Genomic DNA, 15,635 nt, shown 5'->3' with positions numbered 1-15,635 from the left:
ATATAACTATGATTTTAAAATCAATTGAAATAATTTTCAAAAATATTAAAAAAATTGTAAATAAATTTTATTTAGTCAAACAAATCTTATTTCCTCTGTAGACGACGTTAATGTTTCCAATAAGAGAATTTTATCCCTACTCCATAGGGATTTGTCAAGAAAGCTGGCTCCAGTTCTTTCTTGAAAACCAACTTCAATAATGGCTTCTAAATATTTGCTTATTTTATTTTTCAATTAAAGGAAAAGAAAATTAAAGAGAGTAGTCAGAACATTCCATTTTGATGGCACACAAACTTAATGGGACGAACATAATTTTATTTATATTTAAAGTTTTAATAATATATTTTTGGAATATAATGATGTAATTTTTAATTGAGATTTACCTAATTAGAGTTATTTTAATATTAATTTTTATTTATTAATTTTATATTTTTAATTACAGTAGAGAGTCTGACTAGTTGTTAAAGACACGTAAGAATCTCTACTGAATTTGGGACAAAACGCGACAAATTTTGGGTCAAACGGATGAATATTCACCCACGAAAAAAATCAAACAGTTTCACACACAAACGAACCTTTCTTTAGGCCCTGACAATGATCAATAAAATATTTATTTCCCGTCTTGTGGAACGAATCTGGGGCTCAAATCTCAGTCAAAACTCAATAGACACAATGACGAACGTCTGGTAAAAATTTCATACCAAAACACTGAGGGAGTAAGGTGTAGTAAGTCCCAGACCGAGACTGAACAAAACTGCTTTTCCGAAAACAAGACGTCCTGCCTTTTCTTCCCCGTATCTTCTTTTTGTGATTCGTTTATGGACGTGCCTCCTTACCTGGGTGCAAACAAAATTTGAAAGTACTTGTGTGAATTTTTTCAGCACAATATGGACGCAGGATAAAAATTGCAGAAAGTAGAGCGGAATTTCACAAGTTTTGGTAGAGGATAGCCCTGGTTTGCACGAAAATTTCTGAAAAATTATCCCGTAATAGTTTTTTCCTGAAATTTCACATAAGAATCTCCACTGATTTGGGATAAAACGCAACAAATTTCAGGACAAACGGATGAGTATTAACCCACGAAAAAAATTAAACAGTTTCACACATAAACGAACATTCCTTGAAGCCCTGGCAGTGATCAATAAAATATTTATTTCCAATCTTGTGGGATGAATCTGGGGCTCAAATCTCAGCCAAAACTCAATAGATACAATGAAGAACGTCTGGTAAAAAATTCAAACCAAAACATTCGAGGAGTAAGGCGTAGTAAGTCCCAGACTGAGAGTGAACAAACCTGGTTTTCTGAAAACAAGACATCCTGCTTTTCTTCCCTGTATCTTCTTTTTGTGATTCGTTTATGGACGTGCCTCCTTACCTGGGTGAAAAAAAATATGGAAGTACTTGTGTGAATTTTTTCAGCGCAATACAGACACAGAATAAAAATTGCAAAAATTAGAGCGAAATTTCACAAGTTTGGTAGATGATAGGCTTGGTTTGTACGAAAATTTCTGAAAAATTCTCCCGAAATAGTTTTTTTTCTGAAACTCCACGTAAGAATCTCCACTGAATTTGGGACAAAACGCGACAATTTTCAGGTAAAACGGATGAGTATGCACCCACGAAAAAAATCAAGCAGTTTTACACACAGACGAACCTTGCTTTCAGCCCTGACAGTGATCAATAAAATATTTATTGCCAAATTGTGGGACGAATCTGGGGCTCAAATCTCAGTCAAAACTCAATAGACGCAGTGACGATCGTCTGGTAATAATTTGAGACCAAAACACCCAAGAAGTAAGGCGTAGTAAGTCCCAGACCGAGAGTGAACAAAATTGATTTTCCGAAAACAACACGTCCTCGCCTTTCTAACCCATATCTTCATTTTGTGATTCGTTTATGGACGTGCCTCCTTATCTGGGTGCAAACAAAATATAGAAGTACTTGTGTGAATTTTTTCAGCGCAATATGGACGCAGAATAAAAATTGCAGAAAGTAGGGCGAAATTTCACAAGTTTTGGTAGATGATAGCCTTGGTATGCACAAAATTTCTGAAAAATTCTCTCGAAATATTTTTTTTCAAGAAATTCCACTTAAGAATCTCCACTGAATTTGGGACAAAACGCGACAAATTTCTAGTCAAACGGATGAGTATTCACCCACGAAAAAAATCAAACAGTTTCACACATAAACAAAACTTCCTTTCAGCCCTGGCAGTGATCATCAAAATATTGATTGTCAAACTTGTGGGACGAATCTGGGGCTCAAATCTTAGTCAAAACTCAATAGACACAGTGACGAACGTCTGGTAAAAATTTCAGACCAAAACACCCAAGGAGTATGGTGTAGTAAGTCACAAACCGAGAGTGAACAAAATTGGTTTTCTGAAAACAAGACGTCTTGGCTTTTCTTCCCCATATATTCTTTTTGTGATTCGTTTATGGACGTGCCTCCTTATCTGGGTGCAAAAAAATATATGGAAGTACTTGCGTGAATTTTTTCAGCGCAATACGGACGAGAATAAAAAATGCAGAAAGTAGGGCGAAATTTCACAAGTTTTGGTAGATGATAGCCTTGGCTTGTACGAAAATTTCTGAAAAATTCTACCGAAATAGTTTTTTCTTGAAATTCCATGTAAGAATCTCCACTGAATTTGGGACAAAACGCGACAAATTTCAGGTCGAACGGATGAGTATTCACCCACCAAAAAAATCACACAGTTTCACACACAAACGAACCTTCCTTTAAGCCCTGACAGTGATCAATAAAATATTTATTTCCAATCTTGTGAGATGAATCTTGGGCTCAAATCTCAGCCAAAACTCAATAGACACAGTGACAAACGTCTGGTTGAAATTTCAGACCAAAACACGCAAGGAGTAAGGCGTAGTAAGTCCCACACCGAGAGTGAACAAAACTGCTTTTCCGAAAACAAGATGTCCTGGCTTTTCTTCCCCGTATCTTCTTTTTGTGATTCGTTTATGCACGTGCCTCCTTACGTGGTTGCAAACACAATATGGAAGTACTTGCGGAATTTTTTAAGCGCAATACGGACGCAGAATAAAAATTGCAGAAAGTGGAGTGAAATTTCACAAATTTTGGTAGAGGAAGCCTTTGTTTGCACAAAAATTTCTCAAAAATTCTACCGAAATAGTTTTTTCCTGAAATTCCACGTAAAAATTTCCACTGAATTTGGGACAAAACGCGACAAATTTCTGGTCAAACGGATGAATATTCACCCACGAAAAAAATCAAACAGTTTCACACACAAACAAACCTTCCTTTAAGCAGCCCTGACAGTGATCAATAAAATATTTATTTCCAATCTTGTGGGACGAATCTGGTTCTCAAATCTCAGCCAAAACTCAATAGACACAATGACAAAATTCTGGTAAAAATTTCAGACCAAAATACCCAAGAAGTAAGGCGTAGTAAGTCCCAGACCGAGAGTGAACAAAACTGGTTTTCCGAAAACAAAACTTCCAGGCTTTTCTTCCTCGTATCTTCTTTTTGTGATTTGTTTATGGACGTGCCTCCTTACCTGGGTGCAAACAACATATGAAAGTACCTGTGTGAGTTTTTTCAGCACATTACGGACACAAAATAAAATTGCAGAAAGTTGGGCGAAATTTCACAAGTTTTGGTAGAGGATAGCTTTGGTTTGCACAAAATTTCTGAAAAATTCTCCCCAAATATTTGTTGTCCTGAAATTCCACGTAAGAATCTCCACTGAATTTAGGAAAAAACGTGTCAAATTTCGGGTCAAACGTATGACAAATTTCACACACAAACGAACCTTCCTTTTAGCCCTTGCAGTGAATTTGAGCCTAAGACTCGTCCCACAAGATTCGCAATAAATTTCTTATTCATCACTGCCCGGGCTGAATGGAAGGTTCGTTTGTGTGTGAAACTGTTTGATTTTTTTCCTGGGTGAATACTCATCCGTTTGACCTGCAATCTGTCGCGTTTTGTCCCAAATTTAGTGGAGATTCTTACACAGAATTTCAGGAAAAAACCATTTCGGGAGAATTTTTCAGAAATTTTGTGAAAACCAAGGCTATCCTCTAGCAAAACTTGTGAAATTTCGCCCTATTTTCTTCAATTTTATTCTGGGTCTGTATTGCGCTGAAAAAATTCACACAAGTACTTTCGTATGTTGTATGCACCCAGGTCAGGAGGCACGTCCATAAACAAATCACAGAAAGAAGATACGAGGAGGAAAAGCCAGGACGTTTTGTTTTCGGAAAACGGGTTTTGTTCACTCTCGGTCTGGGACTTACTGCGCCTTACTCCTTGGGTATATGTTCGTCTGAAATTTTTACCAGACATTCTTCATTGTTTCTATTCAGTTTTGGCTGAGATTTCAGCCCCAGAATCGTCCCACAACATTCGCAATAAATCTATTATTCATCACTGCCCGGGCAGAAAGGAAGGTTCGTTTGTGTGTGAAACTGTTTGATTTTTTACCTGGGTGAATACTCATCTGTTTGACCTGAAATCTGTCGCGTTTTGTCTCAAATTCAATGGAGATTCTTACGCGGAATTTCAGAAAAAACCATTTCGGGAGAATTTTTTAGAAATTTTGTGCAAACCAAGGTTATCTATCCTCAAGCAAAACTTGTGAAATTTGGCCCTACTTTCTGCAATTTTTTACAGGGTCCATATTGCGCTGAAAAAATTCACACAAGTACTTTCGTATGTTGTTTGCACCCAGGTAAGGAGGCACGACCATAAAAAAATCACAGAAAGAAGATACGGGGAAGAAAAGCCAGGACGTTTTGTTTTCGGAAAACCGGTTTTGTTCACTCTCGGTCTGGACTTACTGCGCCTTACTCCTTGGGTGTTTTGGTCTGAAATTTTTACCAGACATTCTTCATATTTTCTATTGATTTTAGGCTGAGATTTGAGCCCCAGACTCATCCCACAAGATTCGCAATAAATTTCTTATTCATCACTGCCCAGGCTGAAAGGAAGGTTCGTTTGTGTGTGAAACTATTTGATTTTTATCCTGAGTGAATAGTCATCCGTTTGACCTGAAATCTGTCGCGTTTTGTCCCAAATTCAGTGGAGATCCTTACGTGGAATTTCAGGAAAAAACCATTTTGGGATAATTTTTCATAAATTTTGGGCAGACCAAGGCTATCCTCTAGCAAAACTTGTAAAATTTCGCCTTACTTTCTTTAATTTTTTTCCGGGTCCGTATTGCTCTGAAAAAATTCACACAAGTACTTTCGAATGTTGTTTGCACCCAGGAAAGGAGGCACGTCCATAAACAAATCACATAAAGAAGATACGGGGAAGAAAAGCCAGGACGTTTTGTTTTCGGAAAACCGGTTTTGTTCACTCCTGGTCTGGGACATACTGCGCCTTACTCCTTGGGTAGTTTGGTCTTAAATTTTTAACAGACATTCGTCATTTTGTCTATTGAATTTTGGCTGAGATTTGAGCCACAGACTCGTCCCACAAGATTCACAATAAATTTCTTATTCATCACTGCCCGGGCTGAAAGGAAGGTTCGTTTGTGTGTGAAATTGTTTGATTTTTTTCCTGCGTGAATACTCATCCGTTTGACCTGAAATCTATCGCGTTTTGTCCCAAATTCAGTGGAGATTCTTACACGGAATTTCAGGAAAAAACCATTTCGAGAGAATTTTTCAGAAATTTTGTGGAAACCAAGGATATATCTTCTAACAAAACTTGTGAAATTTCGCACTACTTTCTGCAATTTTTTTCCGGGACCGTATTGCGCTGAAAAAATTCACACAAGTACTTTCGTATGTTGTTTGCACCTAGGTAAGGAGGCATGTCCATAAGCAAATCACAGAAAGAAGATACGGGAAAGAAAAGCCAGGACATTTTGTTTTCGGAAAACCGGTTTTGTTCACTCTCGGTCTGGGACTTACTGCGCCTTACTACTTGGGTATTTTGGTCTGAAATTTTTACCAGACATTCTTCATATTTTCTATTGAGTTTTGGCTGAGGTTTGAGCCCCAGACTCGTCCCACAAGATTCACAATAAATTCTTATTCATCACTGCCCAGACTGAAAGGAAGGTTCGTTTGTGTGTGAAACTGTTTGATTTTTTTTTGAATGAATACTCATTCGTTTGACCTGAAATCTGTCGCGTTTTGTCCCAAATTCAGTGGAGATTCGTACGTGGAATTTCAGGAAAAAACCATTTTGGGAGAATTTTTCAGAAATTTTGTGCAGACTAAGCCTATCCTCTATCAAAACTTGTAAAATTTTGTCCTACTTTCTGCAATTTTTTTCCGGGTCCGTATTGCTCTGAAAAAATTCACACAAGTACTTTCGAATGTTGTTTGCACCCAGGGAAGGAGGAACGTCCATAAAAAAATCACAGAAAGAAGATACGGGAAAGAAAAGTCAGGACTTTTTGTTTTCGGATAACCGGTTTTGTTCACTCTCAGTCTGGGACTTACTGCTTCTTACTCCTTGAGTATGTTGGTCTGAAATTTTTACCAGACATTCGTCATTGTGTCTATTGAGTTGTGGTTGAGATTTGAGCCCCGGACTCGTCCCACAAGATTCGCAATAAAATTCTTATTCATCACTGTCCGGGCTGAAAGGAAGTTTAGTTTGTGTGTGAAACTATTTGATTTTTTTCCTGGGTGAATACTCATTCGTTTGACCTGAAATCTGTCGCGTTTTCTACCAAATTCAGTGGAGATTCTTACGCGGAATTTCAGGAAAAAACCATTTTGGGAGAATTTTTGAGAAATTTTGTCCAACCAAGGCTCCTCTAGCAAAAGTTGTGAAATTTCGCCCTACTTTCTGCAATTTTTTTCCGGGTCCGAATTGCGCTGAAAAAATTCCCACAAGTACTTTCATGCGTTGTTTGCACCCAGGTAACGAGGACCGTCTATAAACAAATGACAGAAAGAAGATACGGGGAAGAAAAGCCAGGACGTTTTGTTTTCGGAAAACCGGTTTTGTTCACTCTCGGTCTGGGACTTACTGCGCCTTACTCCTTGGGTATGTTGGTCTGAAATTTTTACCAGACATTTGTCATTGTGTCTATTGAGTTTTGGCTGAGATTTGACCCCAGACTCGTCTCACAAGATTCGCAATAAATTTATTATTCATCACTGCCCGGGATGAAAGGAAGGTTCGTTTGTGTGTGAAACTGTTTGATTTTTTTCCTGGGTGAATACTCATCCGTTTAACCTGAAATCTGTCGCGTTTTGTCCCAAATTCAATGGAGATTCTTACGCGAATTTTCAAGAAAAAACCATTTCGGGAGAATTTTTCAGAAATTTTGTGCAAACCAAGGCTATCCTTTAGCAAATCTTGTGAAATTTCGCCCTACTTTCTGCAATTTTTTTTCGGGTCCGTATTGCGCTGAACAAATTTACACAAGTACTTTCGAATGTTGTTTGCACCCAGGTAAGGAGGCACGTCCATAAACAAATCACAGAAAGAAGATACGGGGAATAAAAGCCAGGACATTTTGTTTTCGGAAAACCAGTTTTGTTCACTCTCGATCTGGGACTTACTACGCCTTACTCCTTGAGTATTTTGGTCTGAAATATTTACCACACGATCGTCATTGTGTCTATTGAGTTTTGGATGAGATTTGAGCCCCACATTCGTCCCACAAGATTGGAAATAAATTTTTTATCGATCATTGTTAGGGCTAAAAGGAAGGTTCATTTGTGTGTGAAACTGTTTGATTTTTTTCGTGGGTGAATACTCATCTGTTTGACCTGAAACTTATCGCGTTTTGTCTCAAATTCAGTGGAGATTCTTACGTGGAATTTTAGGAAAGAACTATCTCTGGAGAATTTTTCAGAAATTTTGTGCAAACCAAGGCTATCCTCTAGCAAATCTTGTGAAATTTCGCCCTACTTTCTGCAATTTTTTTCCGGGTCCGTATTGCGCTGAACAAATTTACACAAGTACTTTCGAATGTTGTTTGCACCCAGGTAAGAAGGCACGTCCATAAAAAAATCACAGAAAGAAGATACGGGGAAGAAAAGCCAGGACATTTTGTTTTCGGAAAACCAGTTTTGTTCACTCTCGATCTGGGACTTACTACGCCTTACTCCTTGAGTATTTTGGTTTGAAATATTTACCACACGATCGTCACTGTGTCTATTGAGTTTTGGATGAGATTTGAGCCCCACATTCGTCCCACAAGATTGGAAATAAATTTTTTATCGATCATTGTTAGGGCTAAAAGGAAGGTTCGTTTGTGTGTGAAACTGTTTGATTTTTTTCGTGGGTGAATACTCATCCGTTTGACCTAAAACTTATCGCGTTTTGTCTCAAATTCAGTGGAGATTCTTACGTGGAATTTCAGGAAAGAACTATTTCTGGAGAATTTTTCAGAAATTTTGTGCAAACCAAGGCTATCCTCTACCAAAACTTGTGTAATTCTACCCTATTTTCTGCAATTTTATTTTGGGTCCGTATTGCGCCGAAAAAATTCACACAAGTACTTTCATATGTTTTTTGCACCCGGGTAAGGAGGCACGAACATAAACAAATCACAAAAAGAAGATACGGAGAAGAAAATCCAAGACGTTTTGTTTTCGTAAAACCAGTTTTGTTCACTCTCAGTCTGGACTCACTACGCCTGTCTCCTTTGGTATTTTGGTCTGGAATTTTTACAACATGTTTGTCACTGTGTCTATTGAGTTTTGGCTGAGATTTGAGCCCCAGATTTGTTCCACAAGATTGGCAATAAATTTTTTATCGATCACTGTCAGGGCTGAAAGGAAGGTTTTTTTGTGTGTGAAACTGTTTGTTTTTTTTCGTTGATGAATACTCATCCGTGTCACTTGAAATTCGTCGCGTTTTGTCCCAAATTCAGTGGAGATTCTTACGTGGAATTTCAGGAAATGAATTTCTCGGGAGAGTTTTCCATAAATTTTGTGCAAAGCAAGACTATCCTTTACCAAAACTTGTGAAATTATGCCCTAATTTTTACAATTTTATTTTGGGTCTGTATTACGTCGATAAAATTCACAAAAGTACTTTCATATGTTGTTTGCACTCAGGTAAGGAGGCACGAACATAAACAAATCACAAAAAAGAATATACGAGGAAGAAAAGCAAGGACGTTTTGTTTTCGTAAAACCACTTTTGTTCACTCTCGGTCTGGGACTCACTACGTCTTACTCCTTGGGTATTTTGGTCTGAAACTTTTACAACACCTTCATCACTTTGTGTATTGAGTTTTGGATGATATTTGAGCCCTAGATTCGTCTGAAAAGATTGGAAATAATTTTTTTATCGATCGCTGCCAGGGCTGAAAGGAAGGTTCATTTGTGTGTGAAACTGTTTGATTTTTTTCGTGGGTGAATACTCATCCGTTTGACCTGAAATTTGTCGCGTTTTGTCCCAAATTCAGTGGAGATTCTTACATGGAATTTTTAGAAATGACTATCTCGGGAGAGTTTTTCAGAAATTTTGTGCAAACCAAGGCTATCCTCTACCAAAACTTTTGAAATCCCGCCCTAATTTCTGCAATTTTATTCTGGGTCCGTATTGCGCCAAAAAAATTCACACAAGTACTTTCATATGTTGTTTGCACCCGGGTAAGGAGGCACATCCATAAACAAATCACAAAAAGAAGATACGGGGAAGGAAAGTCAGGACGTTTTGTTTTCGGAAAACCAGTTTTGTTCACTCTCGGTTTGTGACTCACTACGCCTTACTCCTTGGGTATTTTGGTCTGAAATTTTTACCACACGTTCGCCACTATGTCTATTGAGTTTTAGCTGAGATTTGAGCCCCATGTTCGTTCCACAAGATTGGCAATAAATTTTTTAATCAATCAGTGCCAGGGTTGAAAGGAATGTTCTTTTGTGTGTGAAACTATTTGATTTTTTTTCGTGGGTGAATACTCATCCGTTTGACCTGAAATTCGTCGCGTTTTGTCCCAAATTCAGTGGAGACAATCTAGTAGTTACACAACAATAAACAGTCTAATAAAAGCATTTGACTAGACGATTTGAAGAAAATGTCTATCCCTAGACAGAATAATAATGCAAAAATCATGAATCAAAACAAAAAATAAAATTTAAGTTAAAAAATTTAGAAAATAAAATCTACAAACATCTCGAAAGAGTTTGCAATTAAATAGGAATAAAAATCTATTAATTCTATAAAGTTTGAAACATCAGAATATTTTTCTGAGATAAAAAAGATACAAGCTTCAGAACTTAACATGGCATTTGAAAAACAGAACATTAGAGATTTCTTAGCTTTTTATTTATTTCATTGTAATCTTTTGCACCTCCGTATAAAAGACTAATGGGATTGTTTTTCTTATAATTTCCCAATGAATTTTGACTTTTTTTCAATAAAATTTTATTTAATCAGGTTAATCTTAATCAATCTCTTATATGCTTAATTTAAAAAGTATAAAATAAATATAAAATGAATAAACATTGGAATTAGTAAAATAATGAATATATCCATAAACAAGATTATGTTAAATTTGATTAACGCTTATTTGATTAAGTTTCCCACTACGTGTTGAGACACAACTTAGAAACATCAAACTTTATCTATATTATAATTTTTGGTGTTAGATGATATAATATTGTGTTAGACAGTCTGCACTGAACATTTTAATTTAATCGCTAAATGACAACTATTAAAGAGATAAAAATCCCTGCGTGAGCCTCCCCTAGATTTGGTTGTTTTTTCTTCTTCATGTTTTATATATATACACCAATGAAGTCTCTTGAACAAGGGTTTGGTTGGAAACCAGTTTCATCCATGTTAATTTGACAGACACACATACAATTCTTTAAATGATTTAAGGCATGTGTAGAAGGACTTCTCATTTTATTTTATTTTTTCTTGTACTCCTCTCCTGAAAATCCCTATGAAATTTTTTGTTCAAATAGACTAAGACCCTTAAAAGTACCTTACATAACATCTTAAGCAGAATGATTCACATTCCATCTAGTTTCTTGAGGCTTGCTGCTCGTAAACCACATTATTCATGCAAGCACAAACATGAATTAATGCTTGGTATGATGAATCAAGAGAAAGAGAGCCAGAAGCAAGGACATTATTTATTTAACACTCAGATTTAACACTGAACGGAAAAAAATTTATTATGAGAAGGGAGATGGGATATAAATAAGAAAAAGAAGAAGAAAAGAATATACATGTCTGTCACCTTCTCTACAACAGTCCAACAACACAACTCAGATGCAGTCTATTTTCCAACCCTCTCAAGTGGTGACCCAATAACATACACCTGCCAACACAAAGAAATTTGTCTGTATGTGCTTACAAAATGTATCAACAATTTTAAGAATCATGTATATCATTCTTCATAAACTGGGTCAAATTTTAAGAATCTGGTTCATAAATTGGGTCAAACAGGTCCATAGGCTTAAGTCACCAGCTCATAGGACGCAAAAACAATGGTCAAAAACCAGTAAAAGAAACGGTTTGAACAATTTTTAAATTGTAGAACAGTAATACAACCCTTTTATGCTATTTTAAAATTTCATCTAACATATTTTTCTTAATTTTATATTAGTTTATTACTAAATACTACATACAATAATAAAACATTCATTTATTATTGGTTCGACTCTTGTTTGAAAGGTGAATGTGAAGTGGTGTTTTCACCAGTTCAATGGATAATACGCTGACAGTTTAAAAGGGCAATGAAAATAACATGTACTAACCAGAAAAGTAACTTTGCCAGGTAATCCCGAGAAGTGGCTACTGTATTACTAAACTCCTCACCACTGTCTGAGTGATTATCCATGTTTCCTTCCAACGATTGTTCTGCTAAATTAGAGCTAGCATCATCTTCAAAGAATCTTCTCAATATGTTCTGAACAAGTTGGTGAATTATATCCTCCACTTCTACTGACGAAGGCCGAGACAGTTCAGTCACCTGCCACAAGTTACACAACACAAAGAATCATTAAGTAAAACAAGTTACAGTACCTAAATTCATGGAAATGAATGAGAGAGGAGGGAAGGGACTTCTTCCAAACTTTCAATTGCAAGGAAATACAAATTAAATACAAGCAGAGAGGCATTACCATATCAGGATCCAGAGACCGAAGATATTCCAACAAATTGTTCCAGTTTCCCTTGTCATATTCTAATTGCATCATTTCCTTCTTTTGGGCATTCAGCTCCTGAAAACAAAAGGCAAAGTATCTACATCACCTTTCATTCTTTTAAATGACCCCGGAGTTATAAAACACTTCTTCTGTGTCCATTTGGAGCACAGACTAGAGAGAGTGAAAGTAAAGCCAATCCTTAGACTACAAACAGGGAGCGGTGCCCCTTTGCCCATTAATTAGATTATGCCATTATAAGCCTTCAAAAGCCAAAAGAAGCATTCCTTTTCTTTCTTGCTGATTGCTGAAAGAAATTTCCTTTATGTTGTCTACCTTAATAACTCACAAGCTACTTGAAGCAAGTCTCACTATACTTAGTTTGGGCTAGTTTGGATGGAGGATTTTAGAGCAGAGATGTAGGAAGGAGTAAGTTTTTCTTCATTTTATGTAAAAATCCTCCTTGATTGCGAAATTTTATATCGAAAATGAGAAAACAACAACAGCATCGTCCATTATTCATTTTAAATCATCGTTTCATAATTCTCTCAAATTAAAAATGAAAAATTATCTCCTTCCCTTCCCCTCCAGAATCCCCCATCCAAAACAAAAGTGACTATCAGCAGAAATCATATATTTGGCAAGAACAAAATAATACATTTTACATGTTCTAAATAATAATTCACTCATTAAGACGAGACCCTTGTTCCAAATTCCAAATACTCCAACTTACCAGGCACAGACATAAGAAGCAAATATTTTAACACCCTTATAAATGCAGCTAATCAACAATCATTGTGCTTAGAAAATTGGACTAAACAAAAAGAAAAAGGTTACCTCCGTCACACTTGTCAACTCAGACTGCAACTTCCGGATGAAACTCAAAGCTTGAGGAGGCAAATCACCAAACTCTTTCAGGCTACCATTGCCGCTGCAATTTTCGAAATGATTAACAACCTCATTTTTCTCATTACCCTCTGCTTTTGCTCCATCCTTCACCTCCAAAACCTCCGAACATGTTCTACAATCTGACTCCTCATCCCTGGAAACGGATATATCCAGATTCCTTGTCAGAGACATCCTGTACTCTGCATTCCACAGAGTGTACCTATCAAAGAAGAGAAAAAAAAATTAAATCAAAACAAAAATCCTTCAATCAAGCACAGAAACTATCCAGTGATTGCCCCTCCCCAAAATCACATACTTCACTACACTATTATCTTAAAAAACATATTAACTAAATTTATCATACATTTTTTTGTTGTCACGGGCTTGGACCTTAGCAGATAAACTTCTTACAAAGCACTTACAAGGGGAAGAACAAAACAAAATTAATGAAGCTTTTCCCGTGCACTTTAACTTCCACAAAAATTCTCTTATCTAACTTCTTCAAAAGTTAAGGTGCATAATTTGATTTTAAATTCTTGGAAAAGTTTAAAGTTTTGTATTGTGCATAAATCTCCATAAGAACTTATAGGATAACAAAAAGAGGTATGCATTGAGCTTCTCCATTTTTGCTTAAGCAAGAAACTCAATTTATAAGAAATTTAACTCAATTCATTTTTCCTTTTCCTCTATAAGTGCTTATAAAGAAAATTTTCAAAACAAAACAAATCTAATTCATCTTACCTTAACATTCCCTCCTCCTTCGAAGAAAAGACTTAGAGAAGAAAAAAAAAACACAAGAAACTAAATTGAATTGAACCTCGTGTGAGCTAGTGAGCTAGTGAGATAAATGAATTAAGCTCATTAGGATTAAAGAGAAGTAGTTCAGTTCATGTTACCTTCTTATTTTATGAGGAACATAAAATGAATTAAGTTCTCTTGTAACCTAATATCAATTCGTGCAACTGTCTTCTACAAGATTTTTCTCATCTTACAAGTGCTCAAAGACGAAATACATAAATGAATTAAGCTATCTCGTAATCTAAAATCAATTCATACACAGATTGATTTGAGATCAATTCATCTTACTTTCTTATTCTCTTCTTTTACGAGTGCTCAAACATCAAATACATAAAGTGAATTAAGCTGCTCTCATAACCTAAAATCAATTCATGAACATGTCTATTACAAAATCTCTCGCATCAAACTTCTCTGAAAGATGAAAACATAAGTTTATATTAGCTGGTTAGCTCACGAGAGAAGCTCAATTCATTTTAACTTTTGTTTTCCTGTTCTACGAATGTTTAGGGAGAAATTCATCGATAACAAGAATCTTATACACAAATATGGTCATGAAATTGATACTAGGTAGCAATTGAAACAACAAGAAATCTCCAACAAATTAATTAGAGAGGATTGTTCGTTACCCGGTGACGATGGAGGAGAAGAGGAGGCGGTGGAGGGGGTGTTTGGAGACGGTGACGGTGACTGCGAAGTGGTCGGAGGGGAGGAGGCCGAGCATGGTGGAGATGGTCTGCTTCATGGAGTCGCGGGCGGCGGGGGACACGCCCTTGGAGATGGCGGAGTTGTCGAGGGGCTCGATGCGTCTGAGCATGGCGGCGATAACGGTGAAGCCGCGGTCGAAATTGCGAGTGGAGACGGCGTCGTCAGAGAAGCCGTCGACGAGACAGTATGGGCGGAAACGGCGGCGGCGCGTGAACGGAAGTAGGTGAACGGAGGGTGGCGGAAGGGGAGGAGGCTTGGGAGGGAGAAATTGAAAGAGTGACCGGTCGGTGACACGGGGGTGGATGACGGGCCGAAAGGAGAGTGCCATGGAATCGTGCTACCGTGGGTGAGGTTAACCCAGCTTATCTCCTATCTATGCATCTCTCTTTGCTTCTTCAAACGCTGCGTTTTTATTTTCAGACTCATCTTCTTCTGTTCTCTATGTGATCTGTTATTACTCGCCAACTCGACCAAACGTTTCGGTTCGATTGGGTTCGGTTCAGTTCGGTTCAACCGCTCTAACACTGAACCGGACTCTTTGCGCGTCTTTGCAACCGTCCATTAATTATTTTAATAAAGTAAAGCAGCAATTTAATTTCCGAATTATCTCTTGCAAAATTATTTATTATTTACATTACTCTTTAACTTATATAAATATATCAAAAAGATAATTAAATATTAATAATTTTAAAAATTATAAATCTTGAACGTGAAAAAGCAAATCCTTAAAGTATGAATTCGCGTAAAGTATGTAATTTAATTAGTTTATTTTAATTCATTAATTCTAATTAAATAGTTTTAATTCTAGTAATACAAATTTGATATGCTTCTGAGAAAATAAAAACTATGTCGTATTATTGAATGATTTTTTTTTCATTATTGCAAGGTGCCCCTTACATTTGACATAATTACAGATTCCCCCCTTGCAGTGATTGTTCTGAATTTGAGAAGAATCTTCTGATGTTTGCTTTCCCAACCCCAAACTACAACATCAACAAAAATCAATTAAAACAGTACATAGAAATTGAAAAAAAAATAATAGTCTATATCATAAAATTGTTTTTTCAAATTTTTCAAATTAAATATTCATTTAAAAAATAATAATTTATTTTAATTTATTTTGTCAAATTAACGAAATATTATTAATAAAATGAAATTATGATAAATATGATTAACTTTGTC

The 15,635-nt window shown here is 36.4% G+C and overlaps 1 protein-coding gene across 1 annotated transcript; it reads right to left on the bottom strand.

Moving 5' to 3' along the window:
* Positions 1-11,026: 11,026 nt before the first annotated feature.
* Positions 11,027-14,997, bottom strand: LOC137836840 (seed maturation-like protein). Its single transcript, XM_068645599.2, has 5 exons — positions 14,375-14,997; positions 12,900-13,170; positions 12,042-12,140; positions 11,676-11,890; positions 11,027-11,236 (listed from the first exon to the last, which is right to left on the bottom strand). Exons 1-5 carry the CDS (start codon positions 14,779-14,781, stop codon positions 11,161-11,163), a joined length of 1,068 nt encoding a protein of 355 aa, XP_068501700.1. The 5' UTR covers positions 14,782-14,997; the 3' UTR covers positions 11,027-11,160.
* Between the last annotated feature and the right edge of the window lie 638 nt (positions 14,998-15,635).

This window comes from Phaseolus vulgaris, chromosome 4 (genome assembly GCF_051622355.1).
Source record: "Phaseolus vulgaris cultivar YP4 chromosome 4, ASM5162235v1, whole genome shotgun sequence".
In the NCBI taxonomy this organism is placed as follows: domain Eukaryota; kingdom Viridiplantae; phylum Streptophyta; class Magnoliopsida; order Fabales; family Fabaceae; genus Phaseolus; species Phaseolus vulgaris.
The sequence above is the reverse complement of the archived record's forward strand: the minus strand, read 5'-3'. Positions and strand labels throughout refer to the sequence as shown.

Bases quoted from the DNA above. Each gene is read 5' to 3' on its own strand.
- LOC137836840 (XM_068645599.2), bottom strand. From the start codon at position 14,781: ATGGCACTCTCCTTTCGGCCCGTCATCCACCCCCGTGTCACCGACCGG. The intron at 11,891-12,041 runs GTAATGCCTCTC...AACTTGTGGCAG, and splicing joins GGTCTCTGGATCCTGATATG to GTGACTGAACTGTCTCGGCC. The intron at 11,237-11,675 runs GTTAGTACATGT...TTGTGTTGGCAG, and splicing joins CTGGCAAAGTTACTTTTCTG to GTGTATGTTATTGGGTCACC.